The following is a 27781-nucleotide window of genomic DNA, read 5'->3' on the forward strand; positions in this document are numbered from 1 at the left end:
GCAGCGTCATAGAGAGGGAACACGTGCATGCGCACCCACACCACGCAGTTGAAGACCCTGACTCGCGGCGCGCACCAAAATTACTTCCAGTCCGTTTCTCGCCTAGTACGGTGGTCTTCTGAATTCGCTCTCAACCAAAGAGCTTTAAAACACTTCTTTTCCAGTTCTCGAGCTGACTAGTCGTATTCAGAAATCGTTCTCAACTAGGAGTATTAAAATAACTTATAAGATTCAAGGCTTGGTTCCATCGCATATAACAGACACATATAATAATTCTGAATACATTATTTTATAATAACCAACTTTTGTAAGTCTTCATAATCAACTTTATCCGCAAATTATACTTTTTTTACCAAAGCTGTAACAATATACGGGATTTAACAATAATCCGAAAATATAAAATCTCTTCGTGTGACTTCATTTAAATTCACGGTAAATACAGATATTTCGCAATCCAAATTTCCCAATATCTTTCTATTGGTACCGAGCGGAAGATCGCCTCGTTTAAATGGGCCAAGGGAAACCTGGTCCAGCAAATAATTTCCTTCACCTTGTCCACACAATAGATGCGAAACGGGTCTGCCAAGTCAATCAAGTGACGTAATCGCGCTGGTATTTGTGTTCGGTTGAATAGAGAAGCGGCTCTCGCTGCTCTCATACGAGGAATAAGGAACCAAATAGCAGTTCATCACCCGTACACCCCGTCCTCGCGAGCAAATACTCTCCACCGCCGGAGCCGGAACCGAATAACGAGCCGTTTACAACAGAGGGCGTATCCAGAGAGGTTATCCGACGGATCATCGACATTCTCAAAGGGTGGCTTCTGGAACAATTCGACGTCCGGCGTCAGCTGATTCCCGTCCCAGTTATCTGGGAGGTGCCCGAAGAGCCAGACCGCAAAACCAGACCACGACCGGAAAACATTACATTGGATCAAAAGAGGTAAGTCCATTACACAACTTAACCTACTTTCCGTCCACGTCACTAGATAGCTTGTTCATCCTCTCTTCCGCGTTCGCCCGATGTGCGGGCCCGGATCTTCTACGAAAAAGCAGGGCTCCAGGAAACGTTGTTGACCAGCCGATTTCTACCATCTGCAAAAAGAATACCCTCAGTTGGTTATTTTTGTAGACTGAAATAAATCGGGGACGTCACAACGCGTACCGATTTATGGTGTCAGCCTGGTGGGATCCGTTTAAAACTGACCAAAAAATATTAAAAATTATTCTAATTTGATTATTAAAATTTCGCGAAAAATCGCATTTTCAAATTATCGTGAGCGGATTTCCACGGAGATCGTTATTTACACGTGACAAACGCACGGATCGAGCAATCTCAGTGACAATTAAGTAAAAATTCAGAAAAAATTCGAAATGATGATGGAAACTAGAAACGCCAACAAGAAAGATAGCTAGGGGATGATTCCCTCAACATCATCTAGCGAAAATAGCAGTAAACCATAACATACCGAAACAGACGTAGCAATGATGCGTCAAGAAATTAAGAATAAAGAAAAAAGGTTAAGACAGGAACAAGACGCGTAAGAGTTACGACGGACAGAAATGGAAAGGGAGTCAATAGAATTAGGCGAAAAACTCCGTTGACAAGAAGTGGAGATAGAAGGAAAACAACAAGAACTAGAATTAAGCAGGCAAGCAGTTCTAGACGAGAGTATTTAAGAAAAATTAGCCAGGTTAGCCAAACTAGAAGCAAGGGAAGCTAGCAATTGAGAAAATCACATGTGGTCTGAAGCGCTCGGAGTTCAGACAGAGAAAAGAAACAAATCGATAACGGTCAAATTAGAAACGCAGCAGGGTACACAAAGGAACCCTGTGGAAGACGTCAAAAAATCAAATAGATCAAACAAAAATTTGCAAACCACGTCAAAAGAATGTAGAGATCGATCAAAAGTTGAAACTACTCATCGCGAAAAGTCTAGAATCAACCGACAAAATGGCGGCCGAGTCACGAATAAGAACCACAGAAGCCACCATAGATTTATAAAAATAGACTGAGCGCTCCTATAAAAGGTACTGAAGCTTACATATAAAGGACAGAGATATGCCGGGAGTACTGCTCTCTCTTTTCAATCGGTTTAATAGCCGGAGACAAGGGCGCAGTGGAAGTGGAATAGCTATAGGCGCATAATTTCGTCTCATTCTTCACTATCGCTTCGAGCCCCGCCACAAATATCGTAGAGAGAGAAAGGAATACTCCCGGAATATTTCTGTCCTTTAAATGTTTGCTTCAAGCGGATCATTAGAGCGCTCAGTCTGTCTTATAAGTCTATGGAAGCCACATCGGTAGAGCCACCATTGGTAATAATTCAATGTAATAAAGAGACACGATTAGAAGCAGAGATCATTAATCAGAAGAATAAATTGAAGAGGAAAAATGCGGAATTAGGTAAACTAGTAGGCTAGCAATATGAGTCGCTGTTGCGGATGTTGACGACAGCCTTCTTATCACTGATATGCTTAGGTAACGGGGTTTGTGTGAACACACCGCCTCGTAGTGGCACGTACTTGTTGATATTCACAGTCAAATTGATTATTTCAGTCAGCGACCAGCCTGAATCCTTTTCCTGAAAATCTTCCACCTTTTTCAACAAATGCTCCGTCGCGTTTTTGATGAACCATTCGTTAATATCCGTTGTCTGGAGGATGATTTCATTTCTCGTATTAAAAAATTTGATCTCTTCCACTGTGTGATCATTTTTTCGAACTTCAAATTTACAAGCCAGGATAACGTTGGCCTTCAATCTCCTGTCTTTCTTTAAAGAGTTTTTTAGTCTTGTCACAGCTAGTACCTTTGCGTCTTCCAGAAATCTCTCCACATCTTTATGCTTCAAATTGACGATGGATCCAGTTCAAATTCTCCCCTCGAAAGCTGATTCCAAATCGTCCCAATGAACTCGATCACTTCTTCTTACTTTCCGCGTACCTCCACCCGCTTTCTTAAGACGTTTGAATTATTCTGCGAGCACTTTCAAGAGTCCGATCGTTGTGAAAATTCTCATCTTTTCTCCAATCGATGAAGCCTTTCGCAAAATTTTGCTGAGAAGCCGAATATTTTGACTTCCGAATTTCATCCATTTTTGAATTTCTGCTGTTGATGATGATTTGTCCAAGATTTTGTACGCCGATTCCATAATATCGATCAATCTCAAACACTTCGTGCATTCCATCTTTGGCTTTTTCCTCACGTGTACTTTTTATAGGACAGCTGTACGTATGTTTGTGTGTGCGCGCGCGCTGTTTAGCATTCCCAGAGCGATAGTAACCCAACACCACAGATCCTTAGCTCTGAATGTATCTACCGCAGCTATCGGTCGACCTTGCACTCTGACCTTGACTGAACCCGTTCAAAATTTATCGTAGAGTTCACATGACAGTTACAAGCCAAAAAGAATATTACTTGGTTGATAACAAACCGGCATCCGAGTAAGTGAAAAACAATTCTTAGAACCATTAATTATGAAATGTCGCGTGATTGATAACGTGGGAAAGGAATGTAAGGTTGTTGATGTTACACATTAGCGATATCCAGTGGATAAAAAACAATTCTCGGAATCAGTGATTTTGGAATGTTGCGTGGTTGATAACGTGGGAAAAGAATGTGAGGTGGTTGATGTTACACATCAGCAGTCCTACCGTCGAAAAAGAATTTGAGGTGGTTAATGTTACACATCAACAGTCCTATTATGGGTAAAGAATGCGGAACGGTTACCGACATCCAGGTCGGTAAAAAAGTTCACGCCCTTCACTGCGCACTTTACCGTTGGCTGGCGAGCACTACATAGAGACTTCGACCTTCGGTCGGTAAGATTGTCGGTAAGGCAGCAGGATTTTCACCTTCTAGCGATAAGAATTGTCGGTGAAGCAGTGTGATTTTTGCCGTCGACCGACACAACTGTCGGTAAGGTTGCACGTTCTTGATCTTCAGTCGGTACAGCAGACGTTGACGTCATTGCGGAAAAGGGTTTGAGTCTGCGGAGGATGTCGGTAAGTGTCGGTAACAGGAATCGGCGTGTAAAACCGGTCTTGCTATGCTACTTCTGTTTGTCTTCGCGGGTCTCACCTAATTCTTTCGGCTTCTGGTTTTTTCTCCTCTTGTTCTAGTTCGCGTTCTCTGAGTTCTGATTCGCGCTGTCGAAGATTCAAATACTCGTCTACCGGTAACATTGATGGCGTATTTCTAGCAACTGTTTCCAACTCGTGAAGCTCCAAGTTGGGGCGACTAGCGTTTTCGCGTTTTATTTTTAATTTATTCAGGTATTCATTTTCGGTTTTCGCGAACAGTGTTTCGTCAGCCAAAATTACCACTTTGAGGTTCAAGCCCTCGTTGTCTGTCGGAATAGATGTTAGCGAACGGATAGACGCATGATCACTTGCGTAATTCGCGCATTTTCTACTCTGTCTACCGGCTTATCTACGTCTGGAGAATTCGGGGAATCGGTTCCGTCTAGAATAGCTTTGTCGACTCCTAGATAACAAATTGTCCACACAGCGCGTGCATATGCGCTCTCATGCATGCGGATTTACCTGCACGTCGTGAGCTCATAGCATCACGCAAATATCGCCCGCATGTCATGCCGGTAAAATAAGGATTTGAAAAATAGGGTTATATTTCGCCAAATAGATGAAAAAATTTATGTTACAAAAACTTTTTTCTATAAAAATATTTCAGTATATTATAATACGAAAACGGCGCACTTAAGGCGGGCTTAGGCCACCACTACCGTCAAAAAGATCGACTTACAAAATTAACAATTCAATAATTTCTAGCGACACGTATAGTTTATATTCTGATCCATTGTATGTTCAGTTAAAAAATTATTAAATATTGAGAAAAAACGAGTAGAGATTCCGAAGCACAGTTATATCTTAATATTGTTGAATAATTTTCCAACAGAACATGGCTCAGATCTTAATGGACAGAAAATATAATATTGCTTTAAAACTTGGATCCAATATTAAAAGTTTCAACTATATCCTTATAATATGTATATAATCTTATAAATAATATCACGATATCAAACAGGCGATACTGCTGTTGATATATTGTATATATACAGGGTGTCCCTAAATTGCCTCCCACGGACTAGCCAGCATGATACCTCGTTAAAATCCAACCGAGAATTTTTTTTCCGGAAGCTCGTCCGACGCGTAGTTTTTGAATTATAAGCGATAGCGCTAGGCCAATCAGAGTGCACCATTTCATCTAGATTTGCCGCCACGGATATTGCTGTTTTGTTCGTCTGGGTGAATTATTATTATTCGTTTACAAATTAAATATCGGCACCTCCCCTCTCTCCCTGTTGTACCCCTTCTCGAGCGCTGACCTCGGTATTGTTGCCGCGGCATACGCTGCCGGCCGCACATCCATGGGCGCACACTTGTGTGTGTAAACAGAAGCGCATCCTCAAGCATAAGGGGTACAGCAGCGAAAGAGGGGAGGTGCCGATATTTAATTCGTAAACAAATAATAATAATTCACCCAGACGAACAAAACAGCAATTTCCGTGGCGGCAAATCTAGATGAAATGGTGCACTCTGATTGGCCTAGCGCTATCGCTTATAGTTCAAAAACTATACGTCGGACGATCTTCCGGAAAAGAAATTCTCGGTTTGATTTTAACGAGGTATTATGCTGGCTAGTCCGTGGGAGGCAATTTAGGGACACCCTGTATATGTCAGAGAATGTCCAGATATCACTCGCGAACTTTGAGTTTTGCGTGTGGGACGCATGTTGAACCACCGTTTTATTTAACAAGATGAAACTGAACTTAACTTATCTAACAAAACTTTTTATAACAAAACGTTTATAACGAGATAAAATGTTCAATGTTTGTTCAGTTATTGATTTTGCCGTCGTTTCTCTGAAGACCGAATAGAAGAAGGCGGTAATAATCCACTTCGTTGTTCATTTCATTATCCTTGACACGGCTAATCCTAACTATCACACGTCCTCGTGTGCTGTAATACAAAAATTGTAAGATATTTAGACCGTTCGGTCAACCTGATCATATTACCATTCCAAAAATCAGAGACGATGTGCTTTAACAAACCCATAAGTCCTAACAAATTCCGTACTAAATAACAAGTCCGGTGACAAACCGTCGACAACACCCCATTTCATAGAAATCATCTTCTTTCCACAAGAGCAAGAACTACAATCTTCTCAAAAGACTTGCATTCCTCTCATGAGACTTATATTTTTATCCAAAGACATGTAATTTCCACACACATTGCCAATTAACAATTGGGCTTCACATATGTGACCGTATGACAACATCAAGCCGTCCATACATCAACATTTCCTTACACTGTCGCCTCATGCGACAGCACCACACCATTAGCCGTTACATTGCGCCATCTCCGCTCACCGAAATGAGTAAGATCTTTTTTTTTTGACTTGCAACTAGTAAGTGTAATGAACGTGTGCACTAGGATCAAGCTCAAACCAAAGGGAATGACAATCATTTCCTACTCCAATATTCTGATGAATTTCTTATAACAGGTGCGCCAACAAGGATGTCACAGGTTATTAATCCAAAAATAACACATTAAATTTGTAATTTAACACCTTGAATACTCAATGACTCTTCAGAAGATTCATCAAAATCAATATCCAATTCTGAAGGTACAGAACAGTCAGGCATTGCTCGAAGACGGTCATGAGCGTATTTATACGATCGATTACAATTAAGAGATTGTAATATGTACCGATCTCCGTCTAATACTTCAATAAAACAAAATGGCCCTTCAAATTTTGAATTTGATTTTGTTTGATTTCTTTCGTAATTTTCAATTAAAACATAATACCCAACAGAAAATTTAAAAAATTTTGCCTTTCAGGCATCAAATCGCGATTTTTCAATTTGCGAGTTAATCTCAATCATATTGGCTGCTCGCTCTCCGATTTTGGATAAGTCAATTTCTTTTTGACAATCAGTAATCGGTAACAGATTCAACGGTCTGGCTACGCGACCGATCATCAATTCCAGAGGAGTAGCTGTAGTCACACTACTGACGGAACAATTCAGTGCCAGTTGAATATCTCCAAGAGAATCCTGCCAAGATCTATTATTATCAACCTTAACAGAAGTGAGCATATTTTTAAGTGTTCGACTTGACCATTGCCTCGACTAATACCAGTAGCAATCAAATGAAGATTAATGTAATAGGAACCACAAAAATCTCTAAAATTTTTGTTTGCAAAACATCTCCCCTGATCAGCAATCACACGAACCGGTGCTCCAAATAATGTGACGATTGATTTCAAAGCTTTTATAGCACTTACAGCATCAATAGAAAGAGTATGGTAAAGAAAAACAAACTTAGTGAAGGCATCAATAAACACAAAAACATATTCCCAAATATTACATTTGCCACTAAGCTTTCCAGTAACATCAATATGAAGAGTATGCCAAAGAATACTCTTTGGGATTGGATGTAATTCGGCTTGAATTTTACCAGAAGTAGATTTGAAAATTCGGCAAGTAGTACAATTTTCAACAAATTTTCGGACATATTTGGACATATTAGAAAACCAATAATGTTGGTAAGCCTTCTCTGAAGTTTTATGTCATCCTAGATGAATAATCGATTCATGAACATGATTTATTATAGACCACTGAAAAGCTTTAGGGATTATTGGTGAAATACGAGTATCATTATTTCGCTGTATTTTTCTCGACAAAATTCCAGATTTAAATTCGTATGTGTTAGAAACATTTGTGTCAAATTCATCGTTTTCTAATTTAGAAATAAGATCACGAATTTCGGCATCCTTCTGCTGCTCCACTTGTAACCAACCGTGAGAAATTTTTGAAAAATTTATACGTTTTTGCTCAATAGTTTCAACATTCGGTTTGTCATTCTCAGGTAAAGGATTTCGAGAAAAGAGATCTGTATGTGACAGATTTTTTCCTTCTCTATAAACAATATCAAAGTCGAATGACTGCAAAAATGCCCACCATCTATAAACTCTTGGGGATAAGTCAAGTTTTGCACGAGATGCCTCAAGAGAATTACAATCTGTAACTACTGTAAATTTTCTTCCATGTAAATGATGACGAAAATGCCTAATAGCATTCACAACAGCAAGTGTTTCCAATTCATACGAATGATATCGCGACTCTATTTCTGTAGTTCCTTTGCTAAAATAAACTACAACATGAGCCTTTTCACCAACTTTTTGGATGAAAATTGCACCGTAACCAACTGAGCTAGCATCTGTATGTAATTCTATAGTAAAATTTGGATCAAAAATCATTAAAAGAGGAGAACTCGTCAAGTGAGAAACAATTTTTGTTCGAATTTCCTCAAATTCAGGTTTCCAATCAATTTTACCCTTTCCATTAGTAAGTTTATACAAAGGAGAAACAAGTTTAGAAACCCCTTTCATGAACTGCCGAAAATACGAGTTTGAGGAGGTGGGAGTGCAGTTAACGCGATATAGTCTAGTCAACAAGATCCATTTTTAGAAAATTTTGACAGAGCTCACCGAAAATTATAATTTTGGTGTCATTCGATTCGTATTGACGTCTAGAAACTTTTTGAGAAAATTGAAATGGCGCTGATAACAATTGCAAAAGTTATGAACAATATAGTGAAAGAAAAAAAAACTGCTTTCGTTTTTTTGAAAAATCTCAAAAACTATAAAAGATGTCTAAAATTTGAAAAAAGATCCTTAAAGAGGAGAATATTTCCTAAAAAAAACTCCGTACTCCCGGAACTCTATCTCCAATATTAATAATTTTTACAGAGCCCTAAAGTTAGTACTAAAACGGGCAGTCTGGCGTTCACGCGCGCCGCGTCATTCAGGCACGGTAAACAAAAAAATTATTTAAAGATATTAAATATGAATATTAAGGGATGAAAAAATTCACATACCTTAAGAATAGGTTGATAAATAATAATCCGCGCAAAAAAAATTTTTATTTGCATTTTTTTCATATTTTATCCATTAGTTAAGTAACAAAATTTTTGAACTGGAAAGTTAACATAAAAACCTTCGTAATTGTTAAACTAAAAAGCTCAATTTTTTTTTGCTTTGTACAGTTATTATTAAGAGGTGAAAAAATAGACTTCCGTTGGAAAAATCAAAAAATTTTAATTTTCCACTTAATTATCAATAATCTACTGCACTGAAAAATTAATAATAGCAATAAAGCGTTTGTAAAATTTTTTTTTTCCAAAAATTTCAATCACTTCGTTTTTAAATCATTAAGCGCCACCTGAAATTATTTTTTTTCAATTTTATACTCCCATTGTTTAAAAAATTGTTATAAACAAATGCATTATTTTGGAGATAATTAAAAATTTTTTTTTTTCATTCGAAGCATTAAAAAATATTATGATTTTTAAAAAAAAAACCATTTCTCCAAAAAATGTTTTTATTGGTTCCCACACAGCACAATATGTTTCAGAAATGTTTCAGAAATGTCTCATCAGAAACATGTTATATTCCATTGCAACATTTCAGAAATATGTCAGAAATATGTCCATGTCCGCGTATATAACTAACGTTTTATAGCTGACATATGTCAGAAATATGTCAGGAACATTTCGGTAATATGTCAGAAATATTTCCGCGATATATTTCAGAAATGTTTCAGAAATGTCTCATCAGAAACATTTTATATTCTATTGCAACATTTCAGAAATATGTCAGAAATATGTCCATGTCCGCATATATAACTAATGTTTTATAGCTGACATATGTCAAAAATATGTCAGAAACATTTCGGTCATATGTCAGAAATATTTCCGCGATATATTTCAGAAATTTTTCAGCGATATATCTGAAAATGGTGACTGATATATTGCTGAAACATTTCCGAAAGATATAGTGAAAATATTTCTGATATATTCCACAATACGTTTCAAAAATCTTTCAGGTAATAAAGAAAGTCCTGAATCTGCGTAAAATGATTAATTATATAGGTATCTTACAAAGTTATTTATTTTCAAATACATTATAAAATCGTACAGACTCATGTCCATATTAAGTCGTGAATCGAAGGCTTCTTTTGAAATATACATGAAAGTAAGTATAGTCTTTTTCTCAATATAAACTTATTATTATATTATTATGTTTATATTATTTTGGAAACAATAATGCATATGAAAATATAGGCTATAATAATTAAGCTGATATAGGGCAGTCTTTTGCTCTACACAATATTTACGAAGAAATGTTACGTAATAGTAAATGTTACTACGTATAGTTACCACTATACTAGTAAATATGGTGTATAGCAAAAGACTGCCCTGTATCAGCTTAATTATTATAGAAGAATATACGTTAAGCACGTATAGTACGAAATGTAAAGTCGTGAACCGAACGCTTTTTTTGAAATATACTTGAAAATAAGTATAGTTTTTTCTCGATTTAAACTTATTATTATAATATTATAATAATTAAATTATTTTTAAATCAATAATGCATATGAAAATATAAGTTATAATAATTAAGCTGATACAGGGCAGTCTTTTGCTATACACCATATTTACGAAGAAATGTTACGTTTTGTCATATACTCTCAATCCGCACGTTGTTCTTGTTCTGGTTCAATCACTCCCAGTTTGGCGCTGTGCAAAAAAAAAAAATCCCAGGTTTGAATTATACCCTTCAACATATGCTTAGGTAGTCGTTCACAGTAAAGAAGATTTTTTATTTGTCGTACGTTTCTCTGTCGAATCTCAATTTGGCTCCAGCGAGCCAGGAGCTTATAATTTTTATGGCGAGATCTTCATCACATTCAGCCTGTTCAGTCAACACCCAAACTGCCCGGGCGAAGCGAAGTTCGGCTTACCCGCAGCAAGAAGGCAGCACTAAGCAGAGCACAGATCACCCGACAATCGATAGCCAATCAATGAATCTCTAGTTCAAATTCACTGACACTTGCGCATTTCGCTATTCTCTGACGTCATTCGCTATGAATTTTCTGATTGGCTCTTAGCTATGGGACATGCTTAGTCTTCCTCACGGGGAAGAAGATTCGTTTTCTAACGGTTTCCGCCATTATTCTTCTTTCGGCTACCTCAAGATCACCTCGTGTTCTTCTCTCAGCTAATTTTTCTAATTGCTTGGCTTCTGTTAACCAAAATTACTGTGTGTAAATTCGCTTTAAATCAATTATTTAATTAATTGTGTTTTGGGTGCATTCGCTGCCACGTGTTACTCTTGGCATTGCATTTATTCGGGTAATTCGCTAACTGTATATAGTGTACAATAAATATCATTATAATTTTTTTGTTTTTTGCCAAATTCAGTGCGCGCAGTTTTTTTTTATTTTTCTCTTTTTATTGTGACAAACTGTATCAGACCAGATCCCGAATTCCTCTATTGTTACTCGCTTTAACATTTGGTCCTTCGAGCCGGATCGGTGCTGGTTTGGTCACAATAGAATTGTGCTTGGCTTATTCTCTGGGTTATTTCTCACGTTAACAATTCGTGTTCAGCATTTGGTGTATTCGCTGTGCAGTGCCAATCTGGTGAAAAGCTAAGTGTCAAAGGCATCGCTGGACACATCGGGTGTCGCCTTTGGCGGTCAGTGTACACCGGTACATAGAACTTTTCCGTATCATTTGACCGAAAACTTAGTTCCGGGTCACCAGCACTGTTATTCGCATCATGTCTCTCAACAACAAGGCTGCGCTGCAGCAGGACCGGGTTGATTCTCTGGCCAACATTGATCAAAGACTCACGCCTGAGGCACTTCAGGCGATGTCTCTCGAGCAAGCCATGGCCCAGTTGGCTTTAGTCAATAGAACCGTCGACCGTATTGAGGCCTTGCACGAACGCATTTACGAGGAGCACGAAGAAGTGCTCGAACATGAGTACCACACCGCTCAGGTCTATCAACGTGGTGCAACGCTGTACGGGAGCCTGCAGACCCGCTTGGAAGCCAAGGTGAACTCCCTGAAGGCAGAGGCGACACCTAGGCATGCAGATGCTACACAATTTTTCGCGACTGGGCCATCCTCTACTAAATTGCCTCACATAAAACTACCGACATTCGACGGGGATTATACGAAATGGCGTGGGTTTAGGGACTTATTCACCACCCTCATAATTGATGCCGAGCAACTCACTGGGGCACAGCGCATGTCCTACCTCAAGACGCAACTCAAGGACGATGCACTGGCACTCATCGCAAACGTGCCTCTTACAGACGAGGCATTCCCTGCTGCTTGGGATCTCCTCGTCGCGCGTTATGATAACCCTCGTCGGCTTCTCAACACCTACTTGGAGGAACTCCTCACCACAGAGCCAGTGCCTAATCACTCGGCACCTCAGCTAAACGCACTTGTATTACAGACACAGAAAATTATCGATGCGATGGGAACCTTACGAGTCTCCATTGCGGACTGGGACCCTATCCTGGTTTTCGTCACCCTCAGACGTCTGGTACCAGAACTTAGGGAGGAGTGGGAGAGTACCCTGGGCATCTCGAATGAGCTGCCGGCGTACCAGAAATTACAAGACTTCCTCATCGGGAAGGTACGCGCCTGGGAGATCAGCGCCATCGGAGTCACCTCACGACCAACCTCACCCAAGGAGGACAAGGCTTCAACCTCCAAGCTGCTAAAAACCTCTAGCAAGCCCCCAAACACACGGTCACCCTCACATTCCAGCAAGACTGCAAGTACCCCCTCTGGTTCCACCGCTCAAGTATACTATACACCTAAAGAGGCTACAGATGAACCAGGCATCTGCCAACTGTGTAGGCAAAAGCACTTTATTTTGTACTGTCAGCAATTTAAGGTTGCCTCTGTCGCACAGCGCCGTACTATGGTTCAAGATCATCGACTGTGCTGGAATTGTTTGGGACGCCACCGCTCACAGGACTGCCGCACCACTACAAGATGTCGCCACTGTGGCAACAAGCACCACACGGCCATCCATGAAGAATCTCGGGCTAATCCTCAACCGACCGCTGCTTCGGGCAGCTCAGGTACAGAATAGTCCTATTAGGTCATTCGCTATGGACAGAATTCGCTAACTGCAATTGTTTTCAGGGCTCAATTCTCTGGAAACAATAGCCTTACTTGCTACAGCAACTTGCAGGGTATATTCGACAACGGGAGCTCCTCTGACAGCCAGACTTCTGATAGATCAAGGTTCTGAGCTGTCATTCATGACGAATTCGCTGCACAAGAAACTGGGACTTCCTCTGAAATCCGCAAACGTGGGCCTACGGGCCATCGGCAACACATCTGCTGGCCGCACATTGGGCTCATGCACTGTTGAGCTACATTCGCTATATGGGAAGAATTCGCTAAAAATACAGGCCCACATTCTCTCTGTGTTGGCGGTAGACTTGCCGTCATACACCCTTATCGACAAGAAATGGTCGCATCTACTGGGACTGCAATTGGCTGACCCGCAATTTCTGCAGTCCAGACCAATTGACATCATTTTGGGAGCAGCACCTGCAGCTTTCATCATGAATGAGAAGATTCGCAAAGGGCCTGTTGATTCGCCAATTGCTCAGTCAACCCTCTTGGGCTGGATTGTCTACGGCTCAGTCAATCCAACTGCTACGAAATATTCGGCCAATTCTCTGCACGTGTCAGCCGACGATCAGCTACCGGATCTGATCTCCAGATTCTGGGACCAGGAAGAACCGCATGATGAGCAGCACATTCGCTATAGTGAGCAGGAGGACGAATGTGAAGCTCACTTTAGATCCACACATTATCGTCACCCAAATGGGCGTTACGTGGTGCACTTGCCACTCAAGGACAAGGTAGAAGCACTTGGGAATTCACTGAGATCCGCACAATTTTCACTGCGTCGGGTTTTGAAACGGATGAGCACGGACACTACTTACAGTGACCTCTACCACAACTTTATGTCTGAGTACGAGAACATGGGTCACATGAAACACATTTCTATGGCAGATCTACCGGAACAACATTGCTTCCTACCTCATCACGGTGTCCTCAAGGAACAGAGCACTACTACAAAGCTCAGAGTAGTGTTCAATGGATCATGCAACACCTCATCAGGAGTTTCGCTGAATGGGATCTTACACGTTGGGCCAAAAATACAAGTAGACATCTGCGATGTACTACTCCGCATTCGTCGGTTTCCAATACTTTTTGGATCCGACATCACAAAGATGTTTCGGCAAATTGACATAGATCCGAAGGACTGGCCGTTACAGTCCATCCTCTGGAAGACCAAGGACAATTCTCAGCAAGCGTACACCCTCACTACGGTCACATACGGCACAACTTGTGCTCCTTATCTTTCTGTCAGGACTCTACTGCAACTAGTAGAGGACGAAGGATCCAAATACCCGCTGGCAGTAGCTCCAATGACTGAAACCCGCTACGTAGATGACATCTACGGGGGAGCTGACACAGAGACGGAAGCGATTGCAATCGCTAAACAAACCAGGGAACTCTGTGCAGCTGGATGCTTCCCATTAACAAAATGGTCAAGTAACAGCGCTCGGTTACTCGCTACAATGTCACCAAACGATCAACCAGTGAACTCGCTACGGGAAATCGGAGATACTACGGTGAAGGTCCTCGGAGTTGGCTGGAATCCTCACCACGATGTATTCCAGTTCAACTATCACTTGGCTGAAGATCCTCCAGCAACAAAACGGGCAATCTTGTCTGAAATTGCTCGTCTGTATGATCCTCTCGGTTTCCTCGCTCCGATCATCATCAAAGCCAAGGTGATCATGCAAGAACTCTGGCTTGAAAAACTGGGCTGGGATGATCAATTGGCTCCGACACAACTCCACAAGTGGACGGTATTTCGAGCGGACCTCACCAACCTTGCTAACCTCCGGGTAAACAGATGGATTAATCTCAAGGAGAATGTGTCTGCAGAGCTCCACGGGTTCTCAGACGCATCCCAACTCGCTATGGCTGCGGTGGTCTACCTGAAGGTGACGGATCTTCAGGGGAATTCGTCAGTTGCACTTTTATGCTCCAAAACTCAAGTAGCCCCTCTGAAACCACTCACAATTCCACGTTTGGAGTTGAACGCTGCCGTACTTCTCACCAGACTTACTCTCTACGTGCGAAAAACACTTAACTTGGAGCAAATACCAATCTATTTGTGGACTGACTCTGCAGTAACCCTCGCTTGGATACAAAGTCAACCCTCTCGCTGGAAAACTTACGTACGCAACAGGGTTGCGAAAATACAAGACACTCTTCCTGGAAGCCGCTGGACCTTTATCGCTGGGAAAAGTAATCCAGCTGACTGTGCTTCGCGAGGACTGTCAGTTGGCAAACTGCTGAAACACCCGCTTTGGTGGTCGGGTCCAAAATGGCTCAGTTTGTCCCAAGAAAACTGGCCAACTATTGAACCACCTGCTACGACCGCAACTCATCAGGAAGAGAGACCAGGTCTAACCTTCATGACATTCGCTAAAACAGATTCACATCCTCTGCAAATTCTCTTAGAACGCTTTTCTCGCTGGGTTTCGCTGGTTCGAACGCTTGGAATCTGTCTACGTGCCATCAGCCGAATGAAAAAGGTGCCACAGTCCTCACTAGCCACCCCGCTATCTGCTGGAGACCTGGAACCCGCAAAATGGCTACTGGTCAAATATACACAAGGCCAGTACTTCTCATCGGAACTCAAGCTGCTTTCTGACGGGGGATTCCTACCAAAAAATCACCCACTCGCCAAGCTGACCCCCTTTGTCGACTATCACGGAATTTTGAGAGTCGGTGGCCGCTTGAAAAATTCGCTATTGGACAGTCAGCAGAAAAATCCAGCGATTCTGCCTAGATACTCACTGCTGACGTCACTCCTCATCGATCATGCACACAAACGGAACTTTCACGGGGGAACGCAATTGACTCTGGCTGCGTTACGCCAATCCTACTGGATTATTGGTGGCCGCGTACCAGTCAGATCTCACATCTTACGCTGCGTAGTCTGTGCTAGACACCGAGGTGTTCGAGCACAGCAATTGATGGGACAACTGCCCCCCTCTAGAGTGACTCCCGCACGAGCGTTTCTACATACAGGATTAGACTACGCTGGGCCAGTCACTCTGAAAACCTTCCAGGGTCGTGGAGCGAAAACTTACAAGGGGTGGATTGCAGTTTTCGTGTGCTTCACGACCTCCGCTATACATCTGGAACTCGTCACGGACTACTCTACAGGCGCATTCATCGCAGCGTATCGGAGGTTCGCAAGTCGCCGGGGCGTCTGCCACACCATTTATTCGGACTGTGGTACAAACTTTGTGGGTGCAGATGCAACTCTAAGGGCTGAATTCGCATCAGGATCAAAATCACTGGGAGAACTTTCACATTTACTGGCTACAGATGGCACAACCTGGAAGTTCAATCCGCCTGGAGCTCCGCACTTTGGAGGTAAATGGGAAGCTGCCGTCAAGTCTATCAAATTCCATCTCACAAGAACTATCGGAGAGCATCTGATGACTTACGAGCAGCTCACTACGGTGTTGACACAGATCGAAGCCGTGGTAAATTCTCGGCCTCTCGCCCCACTCTCGGAAGATCCTGCCGACCTGGAACCACTAACTCCAGGTCACTTCCTCATTGGAGAACCACTCACCGCTGTTCCGGAACCTTCGCTACCTTCAACAACGGAATCGACGCTAACTGGGTACAAGTTGCTACAGCAACTGTTGCAACAGTTTTGGAGACGTTGGAGCAACGAAGTGCTTCAACGTCATCAGGGCATCTCCAAATGGCATCGGGCGTCCAACGACATCAAAGTTGGCTCTCTGGTGCTCCTCACAGATGAGCGGTTCCCACCTACCAAATGGCCACTCGCTAGGGTAATCGCTATCCACCCAGGGAAGGACGGACATACCCGCGTAGTGACACTGAAGACAGCTACCACGGAATTGACCCGACCAATTGCGAAACTATGTGTTCTGCCCATTGAAGATCTTGACGTCTCAGCCGTCAACCCGGGGGAGAATGTTCAGTCAACACCCAAACTGCCCGGGCGAAGCGAAGTTCGGCTTACCCGCAGCAAGAAGGCAGCACTAAGCAGAGCACAGATCACCCGACAATCGATAGCCAATCAATGAATCTCTAGTTCAAATTCACTGACACTTGCGCATTTCGCTATTCTCTGACGTCATTCGCTATGAATTTTCTGATTGGCTCTTAGCTATGGGACATGCTTAGTCTTCCTCACGGGGAAGAAGATTCGTTTTCTAACGGTTTCCGCCATTATTCTTCTTTCGGCTACCTCAAGATCACCTCGTGTTCTTCTCTCAGCTAATTTTTCTAATTGCTTGGCTTCTGTTAACCAAAATTACTGTGTGTAAATTCGCTTTAAATCAATTATTTAATTAATTGTGTTTTGGGTGCATTCGCTGCCACGTGTTACTCTTGGCATTGCATTTATTCGGGTAATTCGCTAACTGTATATAGTGTACAATAAATATCATTATAATTTTTTTGTTTTTTGCCAAATTCAGTGCGCGCAGTTTTTTTTTATTTTTCTCTTTTTATTGTGACAAACTGTATCAGACCAGATCCCGAATTCCTCTATTGTTACTCGCTTTAACATTTGGTCCTTCGAGCCGGATCGGTGCTGGTTTGGTCACAATAGAATTGTGCTTGGCTTATTCTCTGGGTTATTTCTCACGTTAACAATTCGTGTTCAGCATTTGGTGTATTCGCTGTGCAGTGCCAATCTGGTGAAAAGCTAAGTGTCAAAGGCATCGCTGGACACATCGGGTGTCGCCTTTGGCGGTCAGTGTACACCGGTACATAGAACTTTTCCGTATCATTTGACCGAAAACTTAGTTCCGGGTCACCAGCACTGTTATTCGCATCATGTCTCTCAACAACAAGGCTGCGCTGCAGCAGGACCGGGTTGATTCTCTGGCCAACATTGATCAAAGACTCACGCCTGAGGCACTTCAGGCGATGTCTCTCGAGCAAGCCATGGCCCAGTTGGCTTTAGTCAATAGAACCGTCGACCGTATTGAGGCCTTGCACGAACGCATTTACGAGGAGCACGAAGAAGTGCTCGAACATGAGTACCACACCGCTCAGGTCTATCAACGTGGTGCAACGCTGTACGGGAGCCTGCAGACCCGCTTGGAAGCCAAGGTGAACTCCCTGAAGGCAGAGGCGACACCTAGGCATGCAGATGCTACACAATTTTTCGCGACTGGGCCATCCTCTACTAAATTGCCTCACATAAAACTACCGACATTCGACGGGGATTATACGAAATGGCGTGGGTTTAGGGACTTATTCACCACCCTCATAATTGATGCCGAGCAACTCACTGGGGCACAGCGCATGTCCTACCTCAAGACGCAACTCAAGGACGATGCACTGGCACTCATCGCAAACGTGCCTCTTACAGACGAGGCATTCCCTGCTGCTTGGGATCTCCTCGTCGCGCGTTATGATAACCCTCGTCGGCTTCTCAACACCTACTTGGAGGAACTCCTCACCACAGAGCCAGTGCCTAATCACTCGGCACCTCAGCTAAACGCACTTGTATTACAGACACAGAAAATTATCGATGCGATGGGAACCTTACGAGTCTCCATTGCGGACTGGGACCCTATCCTGGTTTTCGTCACCCTCAGACGTCTGGTACCAGAACTTAGGGAGGAGTGGGAGAGTACCCTGGGCATCTCGAATGAGCTGCCGGCGTACCAGAAATTACAAGACTTCCTCATCGGGAAGGTACGCGCCTGGGAGATCAGCGCCATCGGAGTCACCTCACGACCAACCTCACCCAAGGAGGACAAGGCTTCAACCTCCAAGCTGCTAAAAACCTCTAGCAAGCCCCCAAACACACGGTCACCCTCACATTCCAGCAAGACTGCAAGTACCCCCTCTGGTTCCACCGCTCAAGTATACTATACACCTAAAGAGGCTACAGATGAACCAGGCATCTGCCAACTGTGTAGGCAAAAGCACTTTATTTTGTACTGTCAGCAATTTAAGGTTGCCTCTGTCGCACAGCGCCGTACTATGGTTCAAGATCATCGACTGTGCTGGAATTGTTTGGGACGCCACCGCTCACAGGACTGCCGCACCACTACAAGATGTCGCCACTGTGGCAACAAGCACCACACGGCCATCCATGAAGAATCTCGGGCTAATCCTCAACCGACCGCTGCTTCGGGCAGCTCAGGTACAGAATAGTCCTATTAGGTCATTCGCTATGGACAGAATTCGCTAACTGCAATTGTTTTCAGGGCTCAATTCTCTGGAAACAATAGCCTTACTTGCTACAGCAACTTGCAGGGTATATTCGACAACGGGAGCTCCTCTGACAGCCAGACTTCTGATAGATCAAGGTTCTGAGCTGTCATTCATGACGAATTCGCTGCACAAGAAACTGGGACTTCCTCTGAAATCCGCAAACGTGGGCCTACGGGCCATCGGCAACACATCTGCTGGCCGCACATTGGGCTCATGCACTGTTGAGCTACATTCGCTATATGGGAAGAATTCGCTAAAAATACAGGCCCACATTCTCTCTGTGTTGGCGGTAGACTTGCCGTCATACACCCTTATCGACAAGAAATGGTCGCATCTACTGGGACTGCAATTGGCTGACCCGCAATTTCTGCAGTCCAGACCAATTGACATCATTTTGGGAGCAGCACCTGCAGCTTTCATCATGAATGAGAAGATTCGCAAAGGGCCTGTTGATTCGCCAATTGCTCAGTCAACCCTCTTGGGCTGGATTGTCTACGGCTCAGTCAATCCAACTGCTACGAAATATTCGGCCAATTCTCTGCACGTGTCAGCCGACGATCAGCTACCGGATCTGATCTCCAGATTCTGGGACCAGGAAGAACCGCATGATGAGCAGCACATTCGCTATAGTGAGCAGGAGGACGAATGTGAAGCTCACTTTAGATCCACACATTATCGTCACCCAAATGGGCGTTACGTGGTGCACTTGCCACTCAAGGACAAGGTAGAAGCACTTGGGAATTCACTGAGATCCGCACAATTTTCACTGCGTCGGGTTTTGAAACGGATGAGCACGGACACTACTTACAGTGACCTCTACCACAACTTTATGTCTGAGTACGAGAACATGGGTCACATGAAACACATTTCTATGGCAGATCTACCGGAACAACATTGCTTCCTACCTCATCACGGTGTCCTCAAGGAACAGAGCACTACTACAAAGCTCAGAGTAGTGTTCAATGGATCATGCAACACCTCATCAGGAGTTTCGCTGAATGGGATCTTACACGTTGGGCCAAAAATACAAGTAGACATCTGCGATGTACTACTCCGCATTCGTCGGTTTCCAATACTTTTTGGATCCGACATCACAAAGATGTTTCGGCAAATTGACATAGATCCGAAGGACTGGCCGTTACAGTCCATCCTCTGGAAGACCAAGGACAATTCTCAGCAAGCGTACACCCTCACTACGGTCACATACGGCACAACTTGTGCTCCTTATCTTTCTGTCAGGACTCTACTGCAACTAGTAGAGGACGAAGGATCCAAATACCCGCTGGCAGTAGCTCCAATGACTGAAACCCGCTACGTAGATGACATCTACGGGGGAGCTGACACAGAGACGGAAGCGATTGCAATCGCTAAACAAACCAGGGAACTCTGTGCAGCTGGATGCTTCCCATTAACAAAATGGTCAAGTAACAGCGCTCGGTTACTCGCTACAATGTCACCAAACGATCAACCAGTGAACTCGCTACGGGAAATCGGAGATACTACGGTGAAGGTCCTCGGAGTTGGCTGGAATCCTCACCACGATGTATTCCAGTTCAACTATCACTTGGCTGAAGATCCTCCAGCAACAAAACGGGCAATCTTGTCTGAAATTGCTCGTCTGTATGATCCTCTCGGTTTCCTCGCTCCGATCATCATCAAAGCCAAGGTGATCATGCAAGAACTCTGGCTTGAAAAACTGGGCTGGGATGATCAATTGGCTCCGACACAACTCCACAAGTGGACGGTATTTCGAGCGGACCTCACCAACCTTGCTAACCTCCGGGTAAACAGATGGATTAATCTCAAGGAGAATGTGTCTGCAGAGCTCCACGGGTTCTCAGACGCATCCCAACTCGCTATGGCTGCGGTGGTCTACCTGAAGGTGACGGATCTTCAGGGGAATTCGTCAGTTGCACTTTTATGCTCCAAAACTCAAGTAGCCCCTCTGAAACCACTCACAATTCCACGTTTGGAGTTGAACGCTGCCGTACTTCTCACCAGACTTACTCTCTACGTGCGAAAAACACTTAACTTGGAGCAAATACCAATCTATTTGTGGACTGACTCTGCAGTAACCCTCGCTTGGATACAAAGTCAACCCTCTCGCTGGAAAACTTACGTACGCAACAGGGTTGCGAAAATACAAGACACTCTTCCTGGAAGCCGCTGGACCTTTATCGCTGGGAAAAGTAATCCAGCTGACTGTGCTTCGCGAGGACTGTCAGTTGGCAAACTGCTGAAACACCCGCTTTGGTGGTCGGGTCCAAAATGGCTCAGTTTGTCCCAAGAAAACTGGCCAACTATTGAACCACCTGCTACGACCGCAACTCATCAGGAAGAGAGACCAGGTCTAACCTTCATGACATTCGCTAAAACAGATTCACATCCTCTGCAAATTCTCTTAGAACGCTTTTCTCGCTGGGTTTCGCTGGTTCGAACGCTTGGAATCTGTCTACGTGCCATCAGCCGAATGAAAAAGGTGCCACAGTCCTCACTAGCCACCCCGCTATCTGCTGGAGACCTGGAACCCGCAAAATGGCTACTGGTCAAATATACACAAGGCCAGTACTTCTCATCGGAACTCAAGCTGCTTTCTGACGGGGGATTCCTACCAAAAAATCACCCACTCGCCAAGCTGACCCCCTTTGTCGACTATCACGGAATTTTGAGAGTCGGTGGCCGCTTGAAAAATTCGCTATTGGACAGTCAGCAGAAAAATCCAGCGATTCTGCCTAGATACTCACTGCTGACGTCACTCCTCATCGATCATGCACACAAACGGAACTTTCACGGGGGAACGCAATTGACTCTGGCTGCGTTACGCCAATCCTACTGGATTATTGGTGGCCGCGTACCAGTCAGATCTCACATCTTACGCTGCGTAGTCTGTGCTAGACACCGAGGTGTTCGAGCACAGCAATTGATGGGACAACTGCCCCCCTCTAGAGTGACTCCCGCACGAGCGTTTCTACATACAGGATTAGACTACGCTGGGCCAGTCACTCTGAAAACCTTCCAGGGTCGTGGAGCGAAAACTTACAAGGGGTGGATTGCAGTTTTCGTGTGCTTCACGACCTCCGCTATACATCTGGAACTCGTCACGGACTACTCTACAGGCGCATTCATCGCAGCGTATCGGAGGTTCGCAAGTCGCCGGGGCGTCTGCCACACCATTTATTCGGACTGTGGTACAAACTTTGTGGGTGCAGATGCAACTCTAAGGGCTGAATTCGCATCAGGATCAAAATCACTGGGAGAACTTTCACATTTACTGGCTACAGATGGCACAACCTGGAAGTTCAATCCGCCTGGAGCTCCGCACTTTGGAGGTAAATGGGAAGCTGCCGTCAAGTCTATCAAATTCCATCTCACAAGAACTATCGGAGAGCATCTGATGACTTACGAGCAGCTCACTACGGTGTTGACACAGATCGAAGCCGTGGTAAATTCTCGGCCTCTCGCCCCACTCTCGGAAGATCCTGCCGACCTGGAACCACTAACTCCAGGTCACTTCCTCATTGGAGAACCACTCACCGCTGTTCCGGAACCTTCGCTACCTTCAACAACGGAATCGACGCTAACTGGGTACAAGTTGCTACAGCAACTGTTGCAACAGTTTTGGAGACGTTGGAGCAACGAAGTGCTTCAACGTCATCAGGGCATCTCCAAATGGCATCGGGCGTCCAACGACATCAAAGTTGGCTCTCTGGTGCTCCTCACAGATGAGCGGTTCCCACCTACCAAATGGCCACTCGCTAGGGTAATCGCTATCCACCCAGGGAAGGACGGACATACCCGCGTAGTGACACTGAAGACAGCTACCACGGAATTGACCCGACCAATTGCGAAACTATGTGTTCTGCCCATTGAAGATCTTGACGTCTCAGCCGTCAACCCGGGGGAGAATGTTCAGTCAACACCCAAACTGCCCGGGCGAAGCGAAGTTCGGCTTACCCGCAGCAAGAAGGCAGCACTAAGCAGAGCACAGATCACCCGACAATCGATAGCCAATCAATGAATCTCTAGTTCAAATTCACTGACACTTGCGCATTTCGCTATTCTCTGACGTCATTCGCTATGAATTTTCTGATTGGCTCTTAGCTATGGGACATGCTTAGTCTTCCTCACGGGGAAGAAGATTCGTTTTCTAACGGTTTCCGCCATTATTCTTCTTTCGGCTACCTCAAGATCACCTCGTGTTCTTCTCTCAGCTAATTTTTCTAATTGCTTGGCTTCTGTTAACCAAAATTACTGTGTGTAAATTCGCTTTAAATCAATTATTTAATTAATTGTGTTTTGGGTGCATTCGCTGCCACGTGTTACTCTTGGCATTGCATTTATTCGGGTAATTCGCTAACTGTATATAGTGTACAATAAATATCATTATAATTTTTTTGTTTTTTGCCAAATTCAGTGCGCGCAGTTTTTTTTTATTTTTCTCTTTTTATTGTGACAAACTGTATCAGACCAGATCCCGAATTCCTCTATTGTTACTCGCTTTAACACAGCCCTATGCATCTTTGCAGCTTCTGGAGAAAATAATAATTTTCAGTTAAGAGCTATATTTTTTTGAAACAATTATATTATTCCAACATATAGCGCAAATTCTCACTGAGGATGGTTCTCAAAAAATATGTCGGTCTCAGCGGTTTCTTTTTTTTTTGCCATCCATACTGTACTCTTTGGCAACGGAATTACTGAGGCAGCGTTTCAAGGCATTGAATAAAAAATCATGGGTGTCTTTTCCGCCAAGAGTTTTCATAAAGTGTACCTAAAAACATATATTGAGAAAATACAGTAAATTATTTCATACCACATATTATAGTGATTGTAAATTATGCACTAGTCAAAAAAATATTGCAAGCCAAATAGAAAAATCACAACAATTCCCATTGTCACCTTACATTTTCACTATAGGATTCCCTCACCATTTAGATTAGCAACCAGTATATAAATTTATACAGTTAAAATGTTTTGAAATGAATTGTATTAATGCGTGCAGATAGGTAATCCAGGACAAAATAGAACATAATAAGAGTTATAATTGCGTGCTATTAATTTAGTATAATATAAGTGGAGAATTTAGTTTGTCGAGGGGCAATATATGTAATCATTATTTTGATCAGTATGTGATTAACCAGAATAAAGCTCTTGCCGATTATACAGGGTGTCTAGTCTAACCTAAAACAGAAATTTCCTGAAATTTTCAGAAGTATAAAAAACTTCTCTAATTTGTTTGATGATTATAGCCGTAAAACTTTGTTCAAAAATATTTTAATCCCAATTTACTTCGTTACAAATTTTTATTCATGTGAGCCTCAGTATGTATCAACAATTATTGCTGTGTACAAATGATTATTACTCGCGCACTGTACAAAATGTGCAGCATAGTTGCTGTTTTTCACAATGTAGGTATATGTTTCGGTTAAATTCCCTGACTACCCCGATTTCATTGATTTTCGGGTTAAGTAGAAACCCTGTATCTGTATATCCGATGCAAATGACCGAATTAATTGGATTAATTAGGATTCAGGATTTAATCAATATTCTTGTTCAATCAAATATTCTTTATACTCCTAATCTGTAATACTTCTCAAATGAAAGTCTTCGTGCCTTCTAAATCTTTTCATTGAATATAGAACAATCCAATAAATGATATAATCTATACTATAGAATTATAGGTCTGGAATATTGAATACAGGTTTATATAGTGAGGGGCTTTAGTCCTTCGGACCCCATAACCGCGAAACGTTACAATACATACAAGCCGTGCACAGACGATGTATCATAATTATAAAATCGCTTACTGTTGCACACAATTTTTCTTTTGAAACGCCATTATCTACCTTAACCTGAAATATGAAATAGTTTGTTTAGTTGTTGACTGTTGTACCTGCTGGATGTTAGCTAGGGAACGCCAAGCACTAGAATTTACCGTATTTATATTTATACGTATATTCTTCATTGCACTCAGATGGAGAATGGTTATGATAGTTTAAAATTCTCCATCATTAGTGGAAGATTATTGTATATTAAATCAACACTGTATGCTACATATTTGATCATATATACCATGAATTTAATTGCATACATTTTGCATTTGTCACTTTGATTTCAAATTAGCGAAATTCTAGAGCCAATAATGTGCAAGACAATGGGTTGTATCAACTCATCAATTTTGGAATTTTACGATTAAAAAAGATTTCAACAAATTTCAAGAAACATCAGATTTCAGAAGGTTGCAAAAAAAGATTTTTGAAGATACAAAGAGATTTCAACGGCCCTCAAATGATCTCAAATAATTTCAGGAGATTTCACTGGATTTAAAAAGGTTTTGAGGGTTTTCTAAAATTGACAAAAGATGAACGAAGTGGTGTACTGAATTTGATAAGGAATGAAACCCGTCAAAGCAGGTATTGCTGGCAATTTTTCAAACTATTTGGGCATTTTCGTTCCTGAAACACAATTATTTGTGCAGGACTAATTTTGTAAAACGAGTACAATTTCCAAATGATAACAGATTCTCTTACCACTCGTGATGCAAATTCCTTTTCTCGCAATTTATTATCGAATTCATCGAATTCTAGAAGAGTCCCCAATGGCAACATAGCTTCAAGTGCGTCTCCGTCCGCACCATGACCATTATTTTGAGCCCCTGGAAGGTGTAACTCCTTTGCTTTTAGTGAATCTTCGATGACCTTGAGTCGTTTTTCGACCTCTTGGGTCGTGTGGTAAATTTTGCTAATAGTGATTAGTAGCTCTCTATGGAAGTCTGAAACGAACAAATCGTATTTATATAAATTTAGGTGAACATATATTCGACTGGACAATATCTGCAAATAAAATATAAATCTTTGACAGGGGACTCCACAAGTTTATAGATTATGATAGTTTAAGTCTTAGAAAAGATATTTATGGTCTGTAATGGAAATATAGATATACGTAGGAAACCTTTTGCAACTAAGAAACTACAGAGAGACTGTGGAAAATCGAATCTACACAAAACTAATCTAACCTGTTCAATAATATAGGGTACCTGGAATACAGGGCATGCTCTTTACAAAACAAATTTAATTGAAGAAGCTATTTAATTCGTAACATAATCTTAATTCAATGACCATCCACCTGCAATTGCTACGTCAACTATTTATTAGTAGATATACATTTACCTTCTAGAATAATAGTTTCTTTGTTTTCTTTGGCTGAACGCTGCATGCCTTTGTTACTCGCCAATCCCCTTCCTACAAGTATTAGATGTTTAGGAAAAAGTATTTACACAATTTTTTACACAAAAATGTAAAAGCGATGGATGAAATAAAACCATCGTTCACAGTCATACATCCTTACCAACTTGTGAATTCACACTCTTGGATGGCAAATGATTTGTAACCTGCGCCTCAACATTATCAATTCTTCTTGCTTCTGTGATAGTAACAAAATCAACCGGTTTTATTGGCAAGTTCATCGTTTTTTCCCCATTTCCACATGTAGCTTTTTTCTTATTGTTGTTGGCTGCGTCTTCTGTCGGCTTAGGCACAGCCACTTCCTCATCCTCAGATGTCTCCGGAGAGATAGGCAATATTCGATGGCGCTTAGATCTCGACTTTTTCAAACTCTCTTCCGTTGCAAAATTCTCTAAATCGGAAGCATCCTGCATGAGCTTCAGTTTTTGTGTTGCGTCAGGATAATTATCTGTATGAAACCAAATAATAGACAATTGATATAATTAATACATTATTCACATCATATCTACATACATCACCATTAACACAAAATAGATTGCGTAACCATCATTGTATAATCAAACTATGAATTATATATACGATGAGAACGTCTTTGAATTTACTATAAGGAAATCTAGAACCAAAAATCTGATACTGGATAATTTATGAAACTGACAATTCATTATGTTGATTCCAGGATAGGAAACCTAAGAGTGATTCCAGTAGTATACCGTTTTGACTAAGCAGCTGCTGTACAATTACTTTTTGTGTCACAAATCTAATTAGGGGAGACTTCAGTCAAATTTTGGACAAAAATCGGTTTTTTAATTTTTACACGATTGAAAAAAGTCGTACAAAAAAATCCGTCGACAAATTTTTAGATAATGTTAGTATAAGCCTTGAAATAAAATTCCAACCTCCTGCGATGAAAATATATACGCAAGAAACCGTTCGAAGATTTTGCCCACCGCTGCAAAAAATTCCTTGCGCATTAGATTTCATCGAATCATTTTGCCCTTTAGCAGAAATATTTTCACAATTAGGTATATTGTCCTGAAATTGGTGAAAGGAATTTGAGCTCCGGTGAATATAACTCATTTCCCAGCTTACCGTGCACCAACAATTGTAGTAAATAAAAATTCAAACTGTTTAAGTAATAGCCTAAATGACTTGAAAAACTCTAATCAAAAATTTCTTCAACCAATTTTTAGTCTATGGTAGAAAGTGTATCGACAACCAACTTCAACCTTCTACGATGAAGTCTAATGAGCAAGGAATGTTTCGAGGAATCTTGGAAGAAATGCATAACTGTCAAATTACTTCACCTATATTGAGCAGAAACTTAGA

At 42.2% G+C, this 27781-nt stretch overlaps 2 protein-coding genes and 1 long non-coding RNA gene across 4 annotated transcripts; all 3 read left to right on the forward strand.

Annotated features, from left to right (window-relative positions):
- Positions 1–95: 95 nt before the first annotated feature.
- Positions 96–27781, forward strand: LOC124294926. Its single transcript, XR_006904819.1, has 3 exons — positions 96–307; positions 635–942; positions 27646–27781. It is a non-coding gene; the product is annotated as an uncharacterized LOC124294926 (long non-coding RNA).
- On the forward strand, positions 10783–16750 carry LOC124294925. The gene is made up of 2 exons (XM_046742509.1): positions 10783–13064; positions 16634–16750. Exon 1 carries the CDS (start codon positions 11647–11649, stop codon positions 12979–12981), a length of 1335 nt encoding a protein of 444 aa, XP_046598465.1. The 5' UTR covers positions 10783–11646; the 3' UTR covers positions 12982–13064; positions 16634–16750.
- On the forward strand, positions 17811–23713 carry LOC124294924. 2 transcript variants are annotated; one of them, XM_046742508.1, is made up of 2 exons: positions 17811–18593; positions 20722–23629. In XM_046742508.1, exons 1-2 carry the CDS (start codon positions 17817–17819, stop codon positions 23227–23229), a joined length of 3285 nt encoding a protein of 1094 aa, XP_046598464.1. In that variant the 5' UTR covers positions 17811–17816; the 3' UTR covers positions 23230–23629. The 2 variants fall into 2 exon arrangements, with proteins under 2 accessions (XP_046598464.1, XP_046598463.1); XM_046742507.1 differs by lacking the exon at positions 17811–18593 and adding an exon at positions 19008–19140 and having other exon boundaries at positions 19254–23713.

This window comes from Neodiprion lecontei, chromosome 6, assembly GCF_021901455.1.
Source record: "Neodiprion lecontei isolate iyNeoLeco1 chromosome 6, iyNeoLeco1.1, whole genome shotgun sequence".
NCBI classification, from domain to species: Eukaryota; Metazoa; Arthropoda; class Insecta; order Hymenoptera; family Diprionidae; genus Neodiprion; species Neodiprion lecontei.

Bases quoted from the DNA above. Each gene is read 5' to 3' on its own strand.
- LOC124294925 (XM_046742509.1), top strand. From the start codon at position 11,647: ATGTCTCTCAACAACAAGGCTGCGCTGCAGCAGGACCGGGTTGATTCT.
- LOC124294924 (XM_046742507.1), top strand. From the start codon at position 19,324: ATGACGAATTCGCTGCACAAGAAACTGGGACTTCCTCTGAAATCCGCA.